Here is a 22,938-nt window from a genome sequence, read left to right on the forward strand (position 1 = left end):
ACCTGCCCGAGGCTGTGCAGGGCTCCCCACAGTCCGCACTCACCTTCCCTGGTGGCTGAGCTCACTCTGAGGCCACTTGGAGTCTCTCACAGTAATAGATGGTGATATTTATTTTGAAGAAAATGGTTTACAGAGTCTGAAATGAGGATGGGAATACGAACTCTACTTACTTAAAAACCTTTGTCCTTCTGTGGTTCTGAGGAAGTGCTCTCTCTCCGGCCTTCTGGGTGGCCGGCCCAGCCCCCTCCGGAGCAGCCGCCTTCTGTGTCCTGTGTGTCAGGGTCATGCAGGCCGACGGTGGGTGTCTGTGGACTCACTAAATTGTGTCGTGTTAAAAATGTTCTTTTGTTAGGTTGGTGAGCTTTTTGGAGGCAAAAGCAGAAAACCTGCACAGAGGGGCCCATCATTACACAGGGGTAAGCAGTTCATTGTTGTGAGGCCGTGTCGTAACTTCTAGGAGTTGCGCTTTCCCAGGGGTGTGGGTCTCCTCTGAGCGCGCTCTGTTCTAGATGGACTCTGCGATTCAGGTCTTGACAGTCGTGCTTGTGTGTGTGAATTTAAGGCTGGTGATCGTGAGTTCTCCCTCACTGGCCTTCCAGAGTATCTTACCTGAAATTGGGTTAAAGACAGACGTTATATCTAGTTTTTTTATCCTTCTCTCTGAAGCTTTTAAAACTGCAAGAGCGAGTGCTGCATGATGTCGTCATCTATCTGCTCGGGGACGAGGACCCCAGGGTGCGGCACGTTGCCGCAGCAGCTTTGATGAGGTATTTACCACGCATTTTCTCTCTTTGCTCACTTTAGTGGTGGAAGCACTAAGTGGTAGGAGGAGGGGAGCTGGGTCATCTAGAGAGTAGGTCAGCATTCCCAGATCCTGGCACTCACTTTCAGCTCCTCCGAAACTATCAGAAAAGATACTATTTACCGCCCAGGAGTCTAAAGTGAGGGTGAAAACGGCTAGTCTCCTGCTGTAAAAGTGATGCGCTTTCACTGTCAGAAGCTTGGAATATAGAGGAGAGCACGAAGAAGAAAATAGAAATCTCCTTCATTTCAGTCACTGGAGATAATCACTGTAAATATGCTGAGGTATATCCTGTGTACGAGTTTCTTCAGAATCGGGACCAAGTGTACGTGCAATTTTGTGATCTGATCATTTCCACCTAATATGTTATTACATCTTCCTGCTGTGAAGGAAGTGCTGTAAAAAAACTGTGACCACCAGTGATGTCTAGGGCCGCACCCTGTGCGCAGATATGTTCATATGTTTGTACTGAAGTGCGTGACGTGTCATACAGAGTGAGATCAGTGAAGGCTACGCATGCTGTTTCAGAAAAAGAAATTGTAGTTAGTGGCCAGTAGTTTATTCTGTAGTTGCGATAAACTTTTATGTAAATATTATTTGGTTGGATGTTAAGTTTTCTTTGACTTAGATAATGAGTAATGCTCATGAATATTGTTACACACAAATGTTTATGTGTACATTTTTTTCCTTAGAATTAATTCCTGGAAGTTGAGTTACTAGGCCAAGCTTTCTGATGTTGTTGTTGCTTTTTTTTTTTTTTTTAATTTTTCATAGCTTTACTGAAGTATGATTTTATATCCCTTAACATTCACCCATTTTAAGTGTACGATTTAATGATTAGTAGTAAACTTACAGATTCGTGTAGCCATCACCACGATCCTGGTTTTAGAACATTTCCATTACCCCAGAAAGCTCCCTGTGCCCACGTGCAATCACGAATCCACTTCCTTTTCTGGACATGTTATATAAATGGGATCATACAGTAGATGGACTTTTGCCTCTGGCTTTTTCCCCTTAGTTTTCAGGGTTCGTCCATCCTGTCGTGTGTGCCAGAGTGTGTTCCTTTTATTGCCGCATACATAGTTCTCCGTTACAGGGGCGACACTGTCTTTTCTTTACCCAGTCACCAGATAATTGATATTACTTCCACTTTTTTGGCTACTATGGATTGTGCTGGCTGAACATTTGCCCACAAGACGTCGTGTGGACATATGTTCTCATTTCTTTTGGGTCAGTACCTAGAAGTGGATTTCTTACGGGTTTTGGTACTTCCTGTGAAATTGCTGTCCAGAAACATACCAGTCTCTACTTCTTAATGACCAGAATATGACTGTGCCCGATTCTTCTCACCAAAAAAATATTTCAAAAAAAGTTAAATACGTATCAATTGTTGAGGCAGAAATTGGCATTTCTTTTTAAAATAACTTATCTTTTAAAAGTAATAATACATGGGGCGCCTGGGTGGCTCAGTTGGTTAAGCGACTGCCTTCGGCTCAGGTCATGATCCTGGAGTCCCTGGATCGAGTTCCGCATCAGGCTCCCTGCTCAGCAGGGAGCCTGATTCTCCCTCTGACCCTCCCCCCTCTCATGTGCTCTCTCTCATTCTCTCTCTCTCAAATAAATAAATAAAATCTTTAAAAAAAAAAAAAAAGTAATAACACATGTTTGCTGAACAAAATTTAGGGAAAATATAAAATAGGAAATAAAAATCTCTGTGATCGGGCGCCTGGGTGGCTCAGTTGGTTAAGCGACTGCCTTCGGCTCAGGTCATGATCCTGGAGTCCCGGGATCGAGTCCTGCATCGGGCTCCCTGCTCAGCAGGGAGCCTGATTCTCTCTCTGACCCTCCCCCCTCTCATGTGCTTGCTCTCTCTCATTCTCTCTCTCTCAAATAAATAAAAATCTTTAAAAAAAAAAAAAAAATCTCTGATCAAACTAATCAAAACCAAAGTTCCATTTTGATGTATACCTTTTCTTTTTTTTTAAGATTATTTATTTATTTATTTGACAGAGACAGCGAGAGAGGGAACACAAGCAGGGGGAGTGGGAGAGGGAGAAGCAGGCTTCCCGCTGAGCAGGGAGTCCGATGCGGGGCTCGATCCCAGGACCGTGGGACCATGACCTGAGCTGAAGGCAGATGCTTAATGACAGAGCCACACAGGCACCCCTGATGTATATCTTTTCTGTTTTCAGTGTTGTCATTTGCATATTTCTTTGTTTACTTGTGAGGTGTACCTTTTCGTGCACTTAACTGGGTTAGTATGACTTGCCTAATCAACGATTTTGGACCTTTCCCACTTTCTGCAAATGATAGCCATTTATTTTACCTTAGAAAAAAGTTGTACTTATGATCATATCTCCACAGAAGAGAGATTTTAATTAAGGATCCTGGGGTTTGCAATGTGATGAAACAGTTGTTTCTAAGAGTTATGAGCCCTGTCCACAAGGGTGTGAGTACACTCATGCAGAACATGCCCTGTCCATTGCAGAAACGAGCCCTTCTGCTCTTTTGGGAAATGTTGCCTGTATTCTGCTTTTGAGGGGAGTTTAGATGTGTGAGGGACGTCTGCTGGAGCTTTGCCATTTGGGAGTGTGTGGGCTGGTTTTGCAGGCAGAACTGCAAAAGGGAGTAAGGGCCGGCCCCTGGTGTTCAGATCTGCTCTGTGCTCAGTACTTTCCGTGAACAGTGGCTTCATGGACCTATTCATCTTGCTCAAGAGGACTGGAAAGAGAACTTTAAATCAGAGCATTTTATTATATGTAGAGAAAGGTACTTAATTCCACGACGGACAGAAAGGCAGTAAGGCGCCTCGTCATATCAGGGTTGGTGTGACTGGTGTGTGGGCGATTGGTCCTGGGACCGGCAGCCCCGGTGTGCTGGGCTGGAGGGCCCCCGAAGGAGGGAGCTGCTGTGAGTGGGTAGGCCGTGCTGCAGGCTTCCCCACCTCGACAGAGGAGGGGGGTGCATCACAGGTGAGTTTCAGAGACTTCTGTCAGTAAGTATACTTTACTTCTACGGTAGGCTTGTCCCAAAGCTATTCTACAAGTGCGACCAAGGACAAGCTGACCCTGTCGTGGCTGTGGCGAGAGATCAAAGCAGTGTTTACCTGAAGCTCCTCATGCACGAGACGCAGCCTCCATCTCACTTCTCCGTCAGCACCATCACCAGGTACGTGTGCCGCGTGCGGCCTGATGTCATGGGTGGGAGGGGGACTTTCCTGACACTTTGTGCTTTCTACAGAAGAAGCTTCAGGTGAGGGCGTTTGCGTAGGTGCTCTCCTCCGGTAGTGTGTCTGTCCTTTCTGGGATCCGCCGCCCATCTTCATTTAGGAAGCTCGGCCATAGTCGCAGCGAGGACTTCATGAATCTTCTAATCCGCTCACTACCAGCCACCTACTCATAAGTGTGTTTTTGTGTGTGATGCTTATGCTGTGTCTTATCTGAAACCTTGTCCGGTAACGTTTTCGCTCTGTCACTCTATCTGTGTGCCCTACCCCCGACTGTTAGGGGGCTCGGCAGGGTTAGTTAGGGTTGTCCACTGGTGCAGTGCTTTGCACTTACGACTCTTCACGTTGTTGTGAGAAGCTTTTAAATGCTGTTGCTGTTGGCGGCACCCAGCCTGCGCTTGTCGGGCCTCAGACGAGCACAGACTGTGGAAGTTGTTAGTGCAGAAACGCTTTAATGAAGCAATCATTCCTTTGCATTTTAGTTTGCAAAGAAGGCTGCAGAAGTGATCATAAAAGACTATCTCATGCAGTTTAAGTCTCTGTGTTTTAAATGTTACTTTAAAAATGAGTTTTATATGTAGCTCTCCTGTTTGTTAGTGGCAATATTGTTTATTTATTTATTTTTATTTTTTTTAAAGATTTTATTTATTTATTTGAGACAGAGAATGAGAGAGAGAGAGCATGTGAGAGGGGGGAGGGTCAGAGGGAGAAGCAGGCTCCCTGCTCGGCAGGGAGCCCGATGCGGGACTTGATCCAGGGACTCCAGGATCATGACCTTAGCCGAAGGCAATCGCTTAACCAACTGAGCCACCCAGGCGCCCAGTGGCAATATTTTTTAAAAGCTTAGCTGTCAAGGCTGAGATGTTTGCTTGATGCTTTTGTTGTGAATTTGGAACTCAGCTTGTCAGATTTGGAAGTTATTCCTCAATAGATAACATCTCATGTAAAGATTGCTTTAAAAACACACGTGGACATAATTTTCTCAGAGAATTTCCTTTTTGTAAACCTAAGAAGTGGTTTTTTCTTCTCTCTGAGAAGATTCGGGATAAATATTCGTTAAAGATAAGCAAAAGCAGCGTGAGAGGGTCTCATCAGGAGTTGAACAAGCTTAAGGTAAATTGCTTTTTCTGAGCATCAGTTGAGAAAATGCCAGCAGAGATGAGTATAATATCGCATTAAAATTGGTTACTCACTACTACTTTGAAAGTCTTCCCCGTTTCTTTTTTTTTTTTTTAAAGATTTTATTTATTTATTTGAGACAGAGAGAATGAGAGAGAGAGAGCACATGAGAGGGGGGGAGGGTCAGAGGGAGAAGCAGACTCCCTGCTGAGCAGGGAGCCCGATGCGGGACTCGATCCCGGGACTCCAGGATCATGACCTGAGCCGAAGGCAGTCGCTTAACCAACTGAGCCACCCAGGCTCCCGAAAGTCTTCCCTGTTTCAAGCTCAGGCTGGCCTCTGGACATTGGCTGTGTTATTTGGTTCTTGCGTGGCCAGCTCCGTGGCCAGCTGAGCTGCGCCGTTGGCACCTTATTAGCTGTCTGCTGTTTGAGAATTGATGTGGGAAGAAAAGAAGTCTTCTGAGTTTTGTTGGGTTCTGAGGACACTGGGCGATTCAGAACTGAATCCAGCACTCGTCCTGCTTGGGCTCTGCCGATGGGGCTGGGGACTCAGAATCTGTAAGCTCAGCACGGGGTGGAAATCATTGTGTGCTGTGAGTGTGGTCTCGGGAAGCACCGCAGTGGCCCCGCCGTGGAACCAGCACTTTCGTCCTTCCTGCAGTCGGGACTAGCTTCAAGAAGGATTTCTTTCAACTTAAAAGTTTGAAAGATGAGTGGTTTGGACGGGTGGAGAGGGGGCCGTGAGCCTGTGGCGGGGCAGCACTGCCCGGGGCGCCACGGCGTGGGTGCTCGGGCGGACTGGGCTGGGTTCACTTCCCGTCTGTCTGTCACGTCAAAGTCAAGACTGCTGGAACTTCTCGTAGGCCTTAATCTTAAACTTAGAAATGCCATTTGAATTCTGGAAGTGTCATAAGCTTTAGTAGTAGGTTTTAAGTCTCCGTGTTTCTCTCGTTAGAATATATAGAGGCTATAACTTACTGCCGAGCATGACGGACATCACTGTGGAGAACAACCTCTCCAGAGTCATCGCGGCAGTTTCCCGTGAGCTGGTCACGTCCACCACGCGCGCGCTCACAGTAAGTCTCCTTGGTTGGCCTTGGCGAAATTGACTCTGGGTGGTTCCTGCAGTCGGTTCTTCGTGGTGAGTTGCCGTGTGAGACCTTGCATTCGTGGGGCTCACTAGGAACTTGTGCTTCCCGGAACAGAATCTTGGTGTATTCTAAATGGAGATTACACAACTGTTTTTTTTTCCTGATTATTAAAGTAATACATGCTCATTGTAAAAAAAACTCAGCCAGTAAAGGAAGACATAAAAATGAGAATAAAAACTGCCATGATCGAGTTGGTAATGTGTCAGAAGTTCAGAATGCCTCCAATATAACTGACTCCGTGATGTGTGATGGACGCTAAGGGGAAGACATCAGAAATGCCAGCCAAGGTGTTTGTATAACGTACTCACCTGTATCATTTTCTGTGACGCTGGCAGTGGAAAAGGACCGTGATGTGCAAGAATGCACGATGATTAAATTCTGATTCCAACAAAACTCGTATTTATTACGCACCCGTTGACATGGGCTTCGGGGACTCTCTAGTGTTACAGAGTGGCGGAGTGGGGGTGTGCTAGCGTGTAGTCCGATCTCTGTTAGGAAGTCCTATTCACACGTGTACCTTTCTCACGTACTCAGGGAAGTGACTGGCAGAAAATGGCCAAAATGAATTTTTGGGCTGTGATCTTTGTTTCCTTCTTTATATTTTTCAGATATTTGCAAATTTTCTAAAATGAACAAGGGTAACTTTCATAATCAGAAATAGAGAATATCATACAAGGTAGTGTTAATTTGCTGATTGCCAGGTTAAACCTCGTTGTTTATTTTATGTGACAGAAGAAATGCTTACCTGTTGTAGAAAACGCCAACAATTAGGATTAGGCTGTCTTGATAAGAACATAAGTGCCTTTTAAACCTAAATATTGTTTGGCGTCTCTAGTTTGGTCTTCCCTTGATTTGTTTAAAATATCATAAACTTTACTTATTTGTATTTATTGTGGCTTCCATGTATCGGGCACTGTTCTCGGCTTGGGATATAAACACAGAGAAGGGTCCGTGCCTTTGTGGTCCTTGCAGTCTGCTCAGGAGATGGACGTCAGTGAGCTCAGGGCAGAGGCGGGGACGCGGGATCGTTGGACATTCTGATCAGAAGGCTGCTCCAGCTGCCGACCTGTCTTCACGGCACACGATGGGCCCTCCTTAGAGCCTGTGTTTCCCATGCCCTGCTGTGTCTTTGCAGGATGGATGGGTGCCATGGTAGGACAGATGTTGTCAGACACAGACCTCAATTATGTTTTCATCGTTCGTACTTTTTATGAAGGGCGGAAGGTTCAATTTAATAAATGCTTTTTGTGCGTGGGTGTGATTTTACTATCCTCTTCTCCTTTAGTTTGGATGCTGCGAAGCTCTGTGTCTCCTTTCAGCCACCTTTCCCGTCTGCATTTGGAGTTTAGGTTGGCATTGTGGGTATGTATTTTTCTCAGCATATGGTTATCTACACTCATGTGGTACAGACATTGCTATTGGAATCCCCTGTTTTCTTTCTTAAATCTTTTTTAAGTGTGACCTTTTGGACACATACCCAAAGGAATCCTTGCTTCTGCCCTGTTAGCTGTGTGGGAAATTAGTGATAGAGCTCTTGGAAAATCTGGATTCGCTGTGATTCTCATGGGTGTCAAATGCTCACTCTTAAGTGCTTTGGAGGATTTCAGGGTGTCATTTGTAGGTTCGTTTTGGACAATTCACATATGTTGGCAAGACGTTTCTAATTGGCTTGATTCTCTCCAAATGTCTACACTGTGTACTAGAAATTTAGAAACATTTTTTGTTTGAAATCAGATGTGACCTGTCATATAAAATCATGATGAGCTAAAGGAACTGGCAAGCTTATATGAGCAGTTTCTATTTAAAAATGAGTTTCTTCCACTAGATGGCCCGAATAGCATCTGTGAAATAATTTTGAATCTCCTACAGCACTAAGGAGTAAGCTTTTATTATGTGTACCGATTACTGAGAGACATTTTGGTGACTCGCCATCATATTTGGAAACAAATCTGCAGATTTCTTGTGTGTCAGCATATGGCCAGCTAACATTTGCTTGGAGTGGATGGATTGCTGGTCTAGAGTGGTTGCTTCCTTTTGTCCACAGGTAGTTATCGAGCAACCTCAGTTTCTGGTCAGAGATCCAGTACCTGACCTGACTAAGCACCTGTGGCATTGGAGAGTAAAATATGCTAAGGCAAAATTCAGAGAAAGCTAAAAAGTTATAAAAAAGAGTTTCAATAGTTTTTTTTTTAATTATTATTTTTTTAAGATTTTATTTATTTATTTGTCAGAGAGAGCGCACAAGCAGGGGGAGCAGCAGAGGGAGAGGGACAAGCAGGCTCCCCACTGAGCAGGGGGCCCGACGTGGGGCTGGAACCCAGGACCCTGGGATCATGACCTGAACTGAAGGCAGACGTTTAACCATCTGAGCCACCCAGGCGTCCCCAGTTTCAATAGTTTTAATCAGATCTGCTACCTGGTTTCCTTTCTCAATGATATTTATGGAGCTGTGGCTTACTGGAAGGATGTCAGTTAACAATAGTAAAATCACTTTATGAGCTGGTATAAAACGTAGTGACATGCCTTCTTCCTGGTTCATTAGAGAAGGCAGGACTGTTTGATTTAAAATTTTTGTCGTTTGACCTGGCACACATCTACTTCCAGGGTGCCCCCACTGAGCACCTCTGATGAATCGAGAAAGAGCTGTACTGTTGGCATGGCCACAATGATCCTCACCTTGCTCTCGTCAGCTTGGTTCCCGCTGGATCTCTCAGCCCATCAGGATGCTTTGGTTTTAGCCGGAAACTTGCTTGCAGGTATTGATACTGAGCTGCAACAGGGGCTTCAGGTCTATAGCTTTCGTTTCCTTCTAGGGAGTGGGGTGGTGAGCACACGGAGGGAAATTACTCCAGGGATGGTTTGATCCTGTAGTCAGAGCGTCCCATGTGACCAGCGTGGGTGTGTGCTGTGGGCAGCTGTTCTGAGCCGAGTAGTTTAAAGGAGCCCCTTCCCTGTGCAGTCCTGTAGTTAGCTACAGGTGGACGCATTTCTGATTTCGTTTTAGCAGACACTGTGGCTGTAAGAAAGCTGATACTTGGGCTCTGTTCTCAAGTCAGCCGTGGATTCAGTGAGCGACACACCATAGTACAGTGGCAGTGCCAAGGAGCCATAATCACTGTCCTGTGGGGGACCAGGACAGGAAACAGGTTTTATGGGCTGGCAGGAAAGGGCACACCAGACGGAGGGCATAGCCTGTTTGAAGTCAGGGAGACATGAAAAATTGTGTGACATGTGAGGACTGTAAGTAGTTTGGGATGTCAGGTGAGGACGAGGATGGAGGATGTGGCTGGTGAGGAAGGAGGCTGCTGAACTTGATGGGTGTGGGGTGCTACCTCGTTAAGGAGGACTGTGCTGTTTGCTGTGGGAGGTCACGGAAGAGCCTCATGGAGGGACTAGCTGTGGGATAGAGTCCCTCCACGGGCTTGAGTGTGGCTTGGAGAACAAGGTAGGGAAACCCACTTGGGAGGTTCATGTCGCAGTCGAGGTGAGAGAGAGTCTCAACAAGATCCCGGCTATGGGCCGTGGGAGAGGACTCTGACTGGAAGAGACTGGAGGGGCAGGAGCAGCAGGCCATGGCCACCAGTGGAATTTCGGTTGTAAAAATCCGGAGGGCCTGGGGTGATTGGCACGTCACCAATGTATGGGTGGGTGTATGTCCGGTGGTGACATTCGTGAAAGTCCATTTCCTGTGGAGTTGGAGGGATCAGTTGACCACCAGGTGGAGGTGGCCAGCAAACTCAAAGTAGGCGGGTCTAAATGACTTAGCTTCCCTAGTGATTTTCTCTTCCCCTCATCACAGCCAGTGCCCCCAAATCTCTGAGAAGTTCCTGGACCTCCGAAGAAGAGGCCAACCCAACAGCTGCCAAGCAGGAAGAGGTCTGGCCAGCTCTGGGTGACCGGACCCTGGTGCCCATGGTGGAACAGCTCTTCTCCCACCTGCTGAAGGTGATTAATATCTGTGCTCACGTCTTGGACGATGTGGCTCCGGGACCAGCAATGAAGGTAACTTTAGGCTTGGGCAGCTCAGTGACCCCGTGGCGCCGGACCTGCCTTCGCTCACTTGTCTGCCCCTTCCTTACTCTCTTTTGCTTTCAATGAACAGAATTGCTCATAGGGTGACACTAAGTTTAATACCAAAACGTGTCATCCAATTTGTAGCTCTTTTGGTACCGTTCTGTTAACTGTTGCCTCTGAGAGGGAAAGAACTAGCTGGATTCTTAGGCTTTAAGCATTAGCTGAGAAAGCTCAGAATTGAAGTTGCTGTCTCCTAGAACGTTTGCAGGTTGTTCTGCTTCTCTATGAAGTACAGGTCCACGAATGAGCTTCAGGACAAATGGTAACGTGTTTGCACAGTGAATTTAAGATAGATGAGTTCACTTATAATTATATCCGATTATTTGCCCTCCCGTGTTTTCCATCGCAAGTTACTTCCATCATGAAAAAGCTCTTCTAACTTCACGTTCTCCCTTCGCGGCCATTTGGTCTCCCCGTCACTACAAACTTTTCTGAAGAGTCGTGTCTCCCCACTTTACACCCTAGTACCTCCTGCATGCTCTGGCCTGGACGCTGTCCGCAGCTCCGGCCACCGATTCTTTTTTTTTTATGTTAATCACCATACAGTACATCATTAGTTTTTGATGTAGTGTTCCATGATTCATTGTTTGCATATAGCACCCAGTGCTCCATGCAGAACGTGCCCTCCTTAATACCTATCACCAGGCTAACCCATCCCCCCACCCCCCTCCCCTCTAGAACCCTCCGTTTGTTTTTCAGAGTCCATCATCTCTCATGGTTCGTCTCCCCCTCCGATTTCCCTCCCTTCATTCTCCCCCTCCTGCTATCTTCTTTTTCTTTAACATATAATGTATTATTTGCTTCAGAGGTACAGATCTGTGATTCAACAGTCTTACACAATTCACAGCACTCACCATACCACATAACCTCCCCAATGTCCCATCACCCAGCCACCCCATCCCTCCCACCCCCCACCACTCCAGCAACCCTCAGTTTATTTCCTGAGATTAAGAATTCCTCATATCAGTGAGGTCATATGAAACATGTTTTTCTCTGATTGACTTATTTCGCTCAGCATAATACCCTCCAGTTCCATCCACGTCATTGCAAATGGCAAGATTTCATTCCTTTTGATGGCTGCATAATATTCCGTTGTGTATATATACCACATCTTCTTTATCCATTCATCTGTTGATGGACATCTTGGTTCTTTCCACAGTTTGGCTATTGTGGACATTGCTGCTATAAACATCAGGGTGCACGTACCCCTTCGGATCCCTACATTTGTATCTTTGGGGTAAATACCCAGTAGTGCAATTGCTGGATCGTATGGTAGCTCTATTTTCAACTTTTTGAGGAACCTCCATACTGTTTTCCAGAGTGGCTGCACCAGCTTGCACCCCCACCAACAGTGTAGGAGGGTTCCCCTTTCTCCACATCCCCAACAACATCTTTCGTTTCCTGACTTGTTAATTTTAGCCATTCTGACTGGTGTGAGGTGATCGGCCACCGATTCTTTAACCCCCGGCTGCTCAGCCTTCGGCTGCCACTCTCCAGAGCCACGCTTCTGCCAAGATCGGTCTTTGCGTCTCGTGGGTACCTCTCGGGTCCTGTCTCACTTCTCCTCCACACCCTCGGTGCCGCCACGCTGGTCCTAATGCGGGCGCTCCCACTGGCCTCCGGGTTGTCTCTCGTTCCTCTCTCACCCCTCTGCTCCTGGGCACTTCCTGGTTTCTCCTCTCTGCCCAGCACAGAGGGCCTGCAGGCTCTATCCTAGGTTGGCCTCTCTCTTGATACTCCTGGGCCGGTGCCATTCCGTGCCACTCTGCAGCAATGGGAACATTCTGTGTCTATGTGAGCTGGGACAGTGGCCACTAACCACACGTGGTGAATGAGCACTTGAAACGTGGCCAGTGCAGCTGAGGCACTGAGCTGCTGATTTTGTTTGTCATTACATTTAAATGGCCATGTGTGGACAGTGGCTCAGGTATGGGGCGGGGCAGTGTGGGGTAGTCCGGTCTGTGCTTGTCTTCAGCGTTCACGCGTCAGAGACCCCAGCTCTGTCTTTGGAGCGTCAGTGCAGAGACATGCGATGCATCTACTTGGATGGCTCGCAGATCGCAGCCACGGCGTGGATCCGAGCTGCCCAGCCTCCCCCCTGCCTGTGCCTGCCATGTTCCCAGCCCTTTGTCCTTGGTCAGCTAGGAACGTGATGGTCTCACAGCTTCCCACCTTCGCTTGTCAAGTCCTGTGTTTTCCCTACTAAATATCTTGCAAAACCCATATGTGCACATGTGCACATGCGTGTACGTGTACGCCCACACATGCAAATACACATGCATGTAGGTGAATACACACACACTTCTGTGCATTTGCTGCCACTGTTCTGGTGCAAACTGGTGGCCCGATGGAGTCTTCCAGCCGCCTCTCTTCCCCTTCTCCTGCTTCAGACAGCGTTGTTCACACCCTCCAACTGCAGCATGGTTCCCGTGCCCTACAGCTCACCTGTTTGGAGTGTAGGATTCCGTGGGTTTTCATATGCTCACAGTCATGTGGCCATCACCACAATCCATTTAGAGCCTGGAAAGGAACACTGTACCCTTTAGGTGTCACCCCCAAGCCTCCCCTGCCCCCCAGCTCCAGGTGGCCACCAGCTACTTGGTGTTTCTACAGACCTGCCCATCCCGGACATTTCATGGGAAGGAACCGTGCGATCCCTTGTGTCTGGCTCCTCTCACTTGCAGGAGCTCTGGATGCAGCAGCCCATGTCCTGGCCCCTCTGTCCTTCCCTACTGCCTTCAGTCCACTCTCCTGAGGCCAGCTGTTTGTCCCTCTCCATCCGCTTCTCTGAGACTGGAGAGAGGAGCAGCGCTGGGGCCCGCCGAGCATGTGCCCCCACGCTGGCCCCTCCCACAGCGGGTCCTCTGCCCTGTGTACTGGGTCTGTGGACTCCTGGCTGTGTGGCTCATTAGCCTTGATGTTGAATAAGTTACATCATCTCTGAGCCCGTTTCCTCATTTGCTTCATACCGTTTGTCACGTCCTGGCTCCCACAGAGGGCCCTGGTTGCTTGCTGCTGGGGGCGATGGGCCCTGCCTGACTCCCTGAGGGTCCTTGCGTCCTTGGCCATTCACAGCGCCCCTGTTAGGAAGTTCTAGGTCAATACCTGCCAGTATGATGGCTGTGTGGGTTACACTAGATGATACACGGATCGTGTCTGAGTTCTGTAAACGAGGACTCAAAGAAAAAATGATCGCGCGCGTTGTTTTCAAGAAATGGGAAACCATGTATGTGACTTTCAGTTTCCGCGTCGGTTTGGTGTCCTTCACAGACTCTTCGTTTTGTTGTAGGCAGCCTTGCCATCTCTGACAAACCCTCCTTCTCTAAGTCCCATCCGACGAAAGGGAAAGGAGAAAGAACCCGGAGAGCCGGCCTCTGTGCCCTTGAGCCCCAAGAAAGGCAGTGAAGCCAGTCCAGGTATGAAGCGACGGCGGGGAAGGGTGGGGCTGGGGCGCCGTCTGGATCACAGAGATCCCATTCACGCCCAGGTTAATGTAATAGCTTCGTAGGTTTTGGAAATAAAGTACACAGCAGTGAAGCCAGAGAAAGAGTTCCCCTGGTGTCGTTTCAGGTACTAAATATTAATACCTAAATGTGTGCAGACCACACATTTCCCTCTCCCACGCCCCCTGCTTGTGTCCCCTTTCTCACTGTGTCTCTCTGTCAAATAAATAAATAAAATCTTAAAAAAAAAAAAATGAGCAGAGGGGTGAGAGAGGAACAAGAGGAGGAGGGATAAATGTGTCCCGGTTTGAGCGTCACTCTGTGTCCCTGGCTAATATGTGGCCACGGCAGTCCGCGGGCCTCCCCACCCTGCTTCTCCCTGCAGAGGAGAGGTGCAAAGGACCCTGATTTCAGTCAGGGAGGCGGTGTAGATGGCTGGGAACAGCTAGCGGCTGAAGGAGTTGGTTCTGACACGTGAAGACGGAAGACGGAAGCGCTAATGTGGGGAACAGTCTTCTGAGAGAGAGGAACCTGACAAACTCGTGTGGAGGGGCTTCCACACCTAGGAGGGGCCAGGGTTTGCGTGGGAGCCTGTGGCTTCCGCCGACGCAGCTGCCATGGGTGGGCACGGGAGGGTCTAGGCAGGGTGGGAGGCGACCCGTGCTGTCGCGCCCCCACCAGACCCGTTGGCACGTCTCACGGTGCCTCGGGCAGTTGCGACTCTCCCATGAGACTCGACGTTAAGGGTTTGCAAATTGCTAATTTCTGAGGACTGACTGGAGCATTGCAGGAGGCTTTACCGGCTTTGAAATCTTCTGAACTTCACAAATGTAACTTAGCAGTATGTCCCTGATCGTGTTCCTGGTGGCTTAAAGAAACTAAAGGCTCCAAGTCAGAAATCTTTAAAATTTGAGGAGAGTAGTTTTATTTAGTGCTTGGCCCTTCCCAGTCTCTCAGCGTGTTGCTGGCATTCAGGGCCCCTGGGCCACACTGGCCGGGCTCAGCCCCTGTGCCGCTGGGAGCCTCGGGCTCCGGACGCTGCGCGGGGGCTGGAGGCCACCACCCCCTGCTCTGATGCGCAAACGGGCAACCAGACCATGACAGACAATAGTAGTACGCTGTTCTTTCTCACCTTATTGTATGGTTTTTGGGGAGATACTCAGATTCTGTTTATGTTTATTAGTCAACTTCTTGTTACTTCTAACTAATTAAAAATTCAGAGGGAGAATTTGAATTTTATTCTTTTAGAATACCTTTAAAAACCGTTATTGCCAGTGATCTCTTAAACTTGGCAAGTGTGTACTTTTGACCTCAAAGTGTATTTTGTGTGTTTTAAAGCCTCTCGACAATCTGATGCCCCAGGGCCTGTTACAGCAAATAAGTCCTCGTCGCTGGGGAGTTTCTGTCACCTTCCTTCGTACCTCAAATTGCATGACGTCCTGAAAGCTACTCACGCCAACTACAAGGTGCGGCTCCTTTTGTGAAAATATGCACACAGATTTCTAATAGATTGTGGGTGTCTTAAGATTTATAGCTTGTATACATACATAGATGGGCATACAGATAAGTACATGCAAATCAATAGTTTCTTCAAGTTTGTCTTTCAGCTTTGTTTATGGTAGTTCTCATCATATAAAAATTGGAGCAGCGATCTCTCTGTGGTTTATTGGTGCTGTGTCTGGGCTTCCTGGGCCGCCCCCACAGTCAGAGATGTGCTGGCCGGACTCATGGGCCTCGGCGCGTACGCAGTCTCACAGCTGGGATTTTTACCGCCGTGTGGTAAGGACACACGGGCACAGTCTGCAGGGATCTGGGTGCAGGCTTGCTGTGTTCTGTCTCTCCCACACTTGTCCTGCAGCCACAGAGGCTTCCTCTGCCCGACACGAAGCAAAACCCCGGGCTCACAGAGGAATGCAGGTGTGCAGCCTAAAACGTGGGCTCCATTCACATGGTCCAGGCACGGGGAGCACTGCTCGTGGTGTAGGGAGCTGTCGACTGGCCAAGTGTGCAGGCACCCCCGAGGGCCGACCTTACAAACAGGTTTCTGGGCGGAGAGCAGTCTGTTCTGTCGACTCTTCTGCACTGGTGTGTAGCGTACTTTGGGCTTTCTCACACTGAGATGATTAAGGAAGAAAGTCCCATGGTTTCTCTTCAGGCTTTTCATTGGTTAGCTACCTGCCCGATTGCCCCCAGCACTGTCTCCCAAGTAAGCCATTTTTCTTGCACTAATTGATCTGAAATACAACCTTTAGCAGATGCTAAATTCTCATGGGTCTGCATTTCATTTACTGTTTGGTGATGTCAGTCTGTCCATCTGTTCATCTGTTAGAAGCACACATGCCCATTCTATGGCTCCATGGTACATTTTTTTTTTTTTAAGATTTTATTTATTTATTTGACAGAGAGACACAGTGAGAGAGGGGACACAAGCAGGGGAAGCGGGAGAGGGAGAAGCAGGCTTCCTGCTGAGCAGGGAGCCAGATGCGGGGCTCCATCCCAGGACCCTGGGATCCTGACCTGAGCTGAAGGCAGATGCTTAACGACTGAGCCACCCAGGTGCCCCTCCGTGGTACATTTTTGAGGTGGTCAGTTCCCCCATTCTGCTTTAGAATTTTTTCTTGATATTCGTTTATTTTTGCATGTGGACACTAGAATAAGCTAATCTACTTCTAAAGGATCCTGAGAATATTTCCGCTGGGATCATGTTAAATTTGTAGATTAATTCCTAGAGAACTGATATCTTGGATGTTAAATACACCTGTCCAGAGTGTGGGATGCTTTTTTTCTTTGTTGAAATCTTCTTTTTATTATTATTATTATTTTTAAAGATTCTTTTATTTATTTGACAGAGAGAGAGTTAATGAGAGCAGGAACACAAGCAGGGGGAGTGGGAGAGGGCGAAGCAGGCTTCCCGCCAAGCAGGGAGCCCAATGCGGGGCTCGATCCCAGGACACTGGGATCATGACCTGAGCTGAAGGCAGACGCTTAACGGCTGAGCCACCCAGGCGCCCCTGTTGAAACCTTCTTGTATGTGCCTCAGATGTACATAAAATTTAAAGAATTTTAAGAAGAATTTTTCAAGATTTTTTCACGTAGATCTTGTGTATTTCTTGATAAATAAGTCCCCAGATGGTCATAATTTTTTGTTACTGATAGATATTTCTCAGTTTTTTTGAAAACCATTTATAAACCTTATCTGGCCTCTTTTCTGAAGGATATTGATAATTTTGAAAGATAAGAGTCTTAACCATGTTTTACAGCAGATTCGGAGGCTCTTTTTAGCCTGTGTTTCTTATGTCACCCACCCAAATAGCAGGGGGCACGTTGGAAACCCTGCACAGAGAAGACATTTTTTTCTGCCTATTCTCAACTCCTGTCTCGGGTCCTGGGGCCCTGTTGATGCTCCTGCCATCTGCTCCGTCCTTACCATTTCCCCCCTGGGACATCCTGGGCTTCACGCTGTACCCCGTGCACCGTGGCCCCCCAGTATTCTGGGTGCCCACCTGGCTGGCGTGTTTGGGGTGCCTGGCACACGTGAGATCCATCACACCGTCTCTCCATCTCCTTCATTCCTCCTCCTGAGTGGCCGCGTGCACGGCCCTCCATTCTAGCTCTGGGGTCAGCTCCCTCCGTGCCCCGTGGCCCTGGTTCTCACCTGTGACCCCTGTTCTTCTTCAAGATAGGCCTTCCTGTGCTCATGCCCCTCGCCCCCTTGTCCTGCCCTGCCTGCTGGAGGTGAGCCCCTTTCCTCCCGTCCCTGTGGGACGTGGCCCCACTCGTCCTTAGCCTGTTGGAAAGCGCCCCCCCCCCCCCCCGGTGACACAGAGCAGCTGAGGCACTCGGGCCTGCCTGGTGGTCATCTTCTGTGTGTGTCTCGTCTGCCGTCCTCTCCCTTGGCCCAGGAAGTGCTTTCTCTTTCGTCACGGGTGGCCACGTTTGATTTCACGGAGCAGATTCCTTTCTCTGTTGCAGCGTTTTGCAGGGTTTTTGCCAGTTTTTATTTTCATAGTTGATCTCTTCCCCTCTTCCTTGTTCTTTCATGTTATGTCTTTGGACCTAACCCCTTCTCTCAGTCCGTTAAATAGGGGAATTGCATAATTTAATTCAGCTGGGCCCTTTAGAATCCTAATTTAATCCTTCTTGACATGAATTTAATGTTTTGCTGTAGCCAGACTGAAAGGCGGTTTCTGGATTTGATGATGATTCCTTGGGGATACTAATGTATGTAGAACAAGTTGTGTATTTTATATTTTTTGATTTGGTGCTTATCAGATGCTGGTTGTAATGGAAATTTACATTTTTTCCCCTCATGATAGAAGCTCAGAAATTATTCCTTTCAGTTGTATCAATGTAAGTTAGAAGATGCTCCTGAGAGATGGCAGTTTTATAAAGCTGTCTTTCCTTTCCAAAGCATTTTCCCAGTGCTCACAGGAAACAAACAGCCCACGCGGTGCGTGTGTAGGGTTGCATAGTGGGACAGCTCTCATCACACAGACAGTGCGTGTCTTTGTTGCAGGTGACGGATGGGACGGTGCACGTAATCCTGTGTTCTTTTCCTCCACCTTCCCAAGGTTACCTTGGATCTTCAGAACAGCGCTGAAAAGTTTGGGGGCTTTCTGCGCTCTGCCTTGGATGTCCTCTCTCAGATCCTAGAGCTGGCGACGCTGCAGGACATCGGGAAGGTATGTGTTTCATTCCTTGTCATTGAGCTGTAGCCGGCGCAGGCACCTGTGAGCCTGTAGGCCCCACCATCCGGGCGCGTTCCGAGGTGCCAGCAGCTTGGGAGACGTCTGCATGTCCCCCGACCCGGGCTGCCCCATCACAGCACCTGACTCTGGTGCTTGTCTTAGCCTCACATCGGGGGTGTTCTACCTCTCTCCTCTTTTCAGTTCTTTTTCTGTATATTAGCTTAGATCCAGTTATTCTAGAATATGAGTGGGTTTAAACTGTGGTGACAGTCCCTTTGTTTTCTTTTTTTTTTTTAATTTTTTATTGTTATGTTAATCACCGTACATTACATCATTAGTTTTTGATGTAGTGTTCCATGATTCATTGTTTGTGTATAACACCCAGTGCTCCATGCAGTACGTGCCCTCCTTAATACCCATCACCGGGCTAACCCATCCTCCCACCCCCCTCCCCTCTAGAACCCTCAGTTTGTTTCTCAGAGTCCATAATCTCTCATGGTTCATCTCCCCCTCCGATTTTCCCCCGTTTCATTTTTCCCTTCCTTCTCCTAATGTCCTCCGTGCTATTCCTTATGTTCCACAAATAAGTGAAACCATATGGTAATTGACTTTCTCTGCTTGACTTATTTCACTTAGCATAATCTTCTCCAGTCCCATCCATGTTGATGTAAAAGTTGGGTATTCATCCTTTCTGATGGCTGAGTAATATTCCATTGTATATATGGACCACATCTTCTTGATCCATTCATCTGTTGAAGGGCATCTCGGCTCTTTCCACAGTTTGGCTATTGCGGACATTGCTGCTATGAACATTGGGGTGCATATGGCCCTTCTTTTCACTACATCTGTGTCTTTGGGGTAAATACCCAGGAGTGCAATTGCTGGGTCATAGGGTAGCTCTATTTTTGTTTTCTTATTTGATCTTCGTAAGCAGAAAGGGTGACAACAGACGTGGTGAGGGTGCATGGCCGGCTCCTTTGGTGCCACGGGAAGCAGCAGAGCTGGGGTAGAAGCCCCATCTGCCCTCCCCATCGTCGTACAAGGAGGAGCTCAGACACACGAGAGTTTAAGGAATTGTGTGGTGCGCGCCCGTCTCAAGTGTCCACACCCCAGGGCCTTGGCCGCGTGTGTCCCCCTGCCGGCTCCTGGGCGTCGTCCTTCCTGGTGGGCTGCAGAGGAGCTGCACGTGGCTTCCCCTTTAAACAAGTGTCTGTCGAGGGAAGTACAGTAGCTCGTGAAGTTCGTTTGTTTTTATTTCTCTAAATCTTTCTCTTGGCTCATAAAAGCGTACCTAGTTTTCATGATTACGTGCGGTATTCTATTTCTTTTCAGTTCTTTCTTGTGCTTTTTTTATGCCTGTTTAGTGCGTGCACTTGTTTTTTACTGGCTAGATAGTGTCCTAATTGACGCTCAGTTGTCCCTCAGAGCGAAACTTGTCAGAGCTCTTCCTAATACGGCCTTGCTGGTGAGACCGGCCGGCCCCCCGCCCAGGCTGTGCCTCCGCGCACAACGGCGCTCTCCTGTAGGGTCATCAGTCCTGGCGACCCATCGCTTTTCCCCTCTCTTACCAGCAGGTCTTGAGGCCTGTGGTCTGTGTGCGTGTAACACGTTGTAGCAATGTGGGAAATATAACGCATTTTAAGTTTGAATGTTAGATATCCTGAAATAAAAACCATCTACATGGAATTTTTAAAATAATAAAATTTTCCTTTTTCTTGGAATCCAGATGACTTTGTAGTTTGTTGTTTTGTATTTTTTTCATTTTCTAGGAGCATGGTTCCTTTTTTCTTTTTGACTGCTACGTATACAGAAATAGTTGTTCTCCAGTGGCAGCCAGTGAATTTATCCACTGGTGCATTTATCCCAATGTGTGAAAGTAAATAATGAAGTCAGTCTAATGAAGCTTGGTATTAGGGGTCTTGATATTCCTGAAAACAGGGATATGCTTATATTCTTTTTTAAAGGTGTGGGTTTAGTAACTTCATCTCTGAAGATCCTGTATCCGGGGCTGGAGTCACTGGATGTTGCAGCCTCTTGCCTTTGTCTTTTTTTTTTTTTTTAAAAGCAGTTCTTTTTTTTTTTTTTTAAAGATTTTTTATTTATTTATTTGAGAGAGACAGAATGAGAGAGAGCAAGCACATGAGAGGGGGGAGGGTCAGAGGGAGAAGCAGACTCCCTGCTGAGCAGGGAGCCCGATGCGGGACTCGATCCAGGGACTCCAGGATCATGACCTGAGCCGAAGGCAGTCGCTTAACCAACTGAGCCACCCAGGCGCCCCTCTTGCCTTTGTCTTTACGGTGTCCTGAGTTGATCTGTTTTGCTGTTTGATGACAAAGGCCTGTTTCCGCTGCAATTTGGGCTTGCCCTTGTCGGTGCTCTGGGAGCCTCTTCTGCTTAACTGCTGAATCTTCGCTCCTGGTCTTTCCGACGAGAGTGCGGGGTAGAAGCCCTCCAGGATTTTCTTTGCGCTTGGACACTTGCTGTGTGTGCGGGGTCTCCTTGGCTGATCGCTGCACAGGCAGGCCTGGGACCCCGCCTGCCAGACACACTGCCCAGCTGGGTGGAAGTGTGTCCAGGAGCCCAGGTGGCAAGATCAGGGTGTAGACCCACAAACTGCTGCTTGTGATTTTGTGGCGGGCACTCACTGGACGTGCACTGGACGCGCTGGACGCATGCTGCCTCTGGCACCGGGGGCCTGAGCCCCACACACGGCTTGGGGGAGGGGATGCAGCCTGCAAAATGTACCAGCAACTTTTCCTCAGATTTCTGTGAGCTTCTCTGATGATAGCAGGTGAAGGCAAAGAGAGACTTAGAATTAAAAATGGAGTTGTTTTCTTTTGTTTTCCTAAATACGCTGGGGATGAAAAATAATCTTCATTTTAATAATAATAATAATAATTCAAATAATTCTGATTTTTCCTCTTTTCTAGACCTTGTTTATTCCATGCTCCATTTTTATGTCATTGAAATGTGCTGTTGTTTGGGTGTTGGTGTTTTCTTGGGGCAATCCTTCATGCACATTTTCCATGTAACTCCTTACGGCTCTCCGTGTTATTACTGTGTTTTTTCTGGCTTCTGGACACTTCACTGGTTTTGAGTGATTTGATTTTGATGTGCCTCAGTGTAACTTTCCTTAGGTTTCTTGTGCTTCGGTTTGTTGAACTGAGATCTCTGGCTTAATAGTTTTCTTAAAGTTTGGGAAATTTGGGGCCATTATTTCTTCAGATATCTTTCCTGTTCCTGCCCACTGCTTTTTCTTCTCTCTTAAGGGGACTCTAATTACCTGCATATTTGGATGCGTGAGGTTGTCCTCTACATGGCTCACTGAGGCTCCTCTCAGTGTTTTTATTGTTTTCTGTCTGCATCGCATTCTGTGGACTTGCACTGCTGTGTCTTCAGGCTTGTGAATCTCGTCCACTGCAGCGTCTGAGCTGTCGGCCCATCTCGCGCACTTTTCATCACCATCGTGGTAGTTTTATCTCTAAAAGTCTGATCTGGGTCTTTTTTTGGATCTTCTTTGTCTCTACTTAAGTTTTTTAGCACATAGAATATACCGTCATAATGACTTTTAATGTCATTCTGCTAATTCTAAAATCCTGTCTGTTCCAGGTCATTTTTGATTGATTGATTATGCTCCTCATTGTGGATCATGTATTGCTGCCTCTTTGCATTCCTGGTCATCTTTGATTGGATGCCAGGCATAGTGAAATGTTGGGTGCTAGGCATTTCTGTGCTCCTGTAAATCTTCTTGAGCTTTATTCTGAGATAGATTTAAATTGTGTGGGAAGTTTACTCTTGGGTCTTGCATTTGCCATGTTAGGTGGGTTGCTCAGTTTGGGGCTATGTTCCCATGATGGAGGCAGGGGACCCTGTGAGTTCCCATTCTCCCCAGTTTGGGGGGAACAGTAACTGTCCTTAGCCCTTGTGAGTGCCAAGTACTGCCCTGTAACCCTTCCTGGTGATTCTCCCCTGGCCTCGGGGAGGTTTCCCCACACACCATGTTGACCAATGCCCTGCCGACTCCCCGCATCTCCAGAGCCCTCTCCAGGCAGCTGTCTCTGCGGTGGGCTGCCCTGTGGACCCTTGCTGCTTCAGCTTCCCTGGACTTACAGCTCCTCCTGACTTGGGGTCTCTGGGCTGTGCTGTGCCTCTCTTCCTTGTGCCTCGACCTGGAAAGTCTCCCAGGGCAGTGGACCCCAGTGCAGTGTGGGGCTCGCTGTGTTTGTCCCCGCCGCTCAGGGGTTACTGTCCTTCAGTCCCTGCCGTTTGGCCTCTTGTCACTGCGACTGCACACAGTGCCCGTGCTTCTTTTGGTTGTTTGGGTGGAAGGTATAAATGGGCCCCGTGCCCTGTTTTGCCAGAAGTGGGAGTCTGTATTCCACCGCATGTTGGTGCCCGTGCTGGGACGCGCTCCTGGTGCTCCGCGTGCTCTT

The 22,938-nt window shown here is 47.9% G+C and overlaps 2 protein-coding genes across 3 annotated transcripts in view; one reads left to right on the forward strand and one right to left on the reverse strand.

Moving 5' to 3' along the window:
• MFSD10 (major facilitator superfamily domain containing 10) overlaps window positions 1–22,938 on the reverse strand; it is a 631,579-nt gene that overhangs the window by 180,582 nt on the left and 428,059 nt on the right. The gene's annotated exons all lie outside the window — the stretch shown is intronic.
• The window catches only part of HTT (huntingtin), a 140,015-nt gene that overhangs the window by 54,478 nt on the left and 62,599 nt on the right, over window positions 1–22,938 (forward strand). The window contains exons 20-29 of one of the 2 annotated variants that reach the window (XM_032395577.1): window positions 353–416; window positions 667–767; window positions 3,824–3,970; window positions 6,105–6,225; window positions 7,586–7,662; window positions 8,905–9,056; window positions 10,100–10,302; window positions 13,664–13,790; window positions 15,156–15,283; window positions 18,389–18,499. In XM_032395577.1, the coding sequence (XP_032251468.1) occupies window positions 353–416; window positions 667–767; window positions 3,824–3,970; window positions 6,105–6,225; window positions 7,586–7,662; window positions 8,905–9,056; window positions 10,100–10,302; window positions 13,664–13,790; window positions 15,156–15,283; window positions 18,389–18,499 (1,231 nt within the window). The remainder of the gene's footprint in view (window positions 1–352; window positions 417–666; window positions 768–3,823; window positions 3,971–6,104; window positions 6,226–7,585; window positions 7,663–8,904; window positions 9,057–10,099; window positions 10,303–13,663; window positions 13,791–15,155; window positions 15,284–18,388; window positions 18,500–22,938) is intronic. The other variant, XM_032395579.1, reaches the window with a different exon arrangement.

The sequence above is a fragment of the Phoca vitulina genome, unplaced genomic scaffold (genome assembly GCF_004348235.1).
Source record: "Phoca vitulina isolate PV1807 unplaced genomic scaffold, GSC_HSeal_1.0 scaffold85, whole genome shotgun sequence".
Taxonomy (NCBI): Eukaryota; Metazoa; Chordata; class Mammalia; order Carnivora; family Phocidae; genus Phoca; species Phoca vitulina.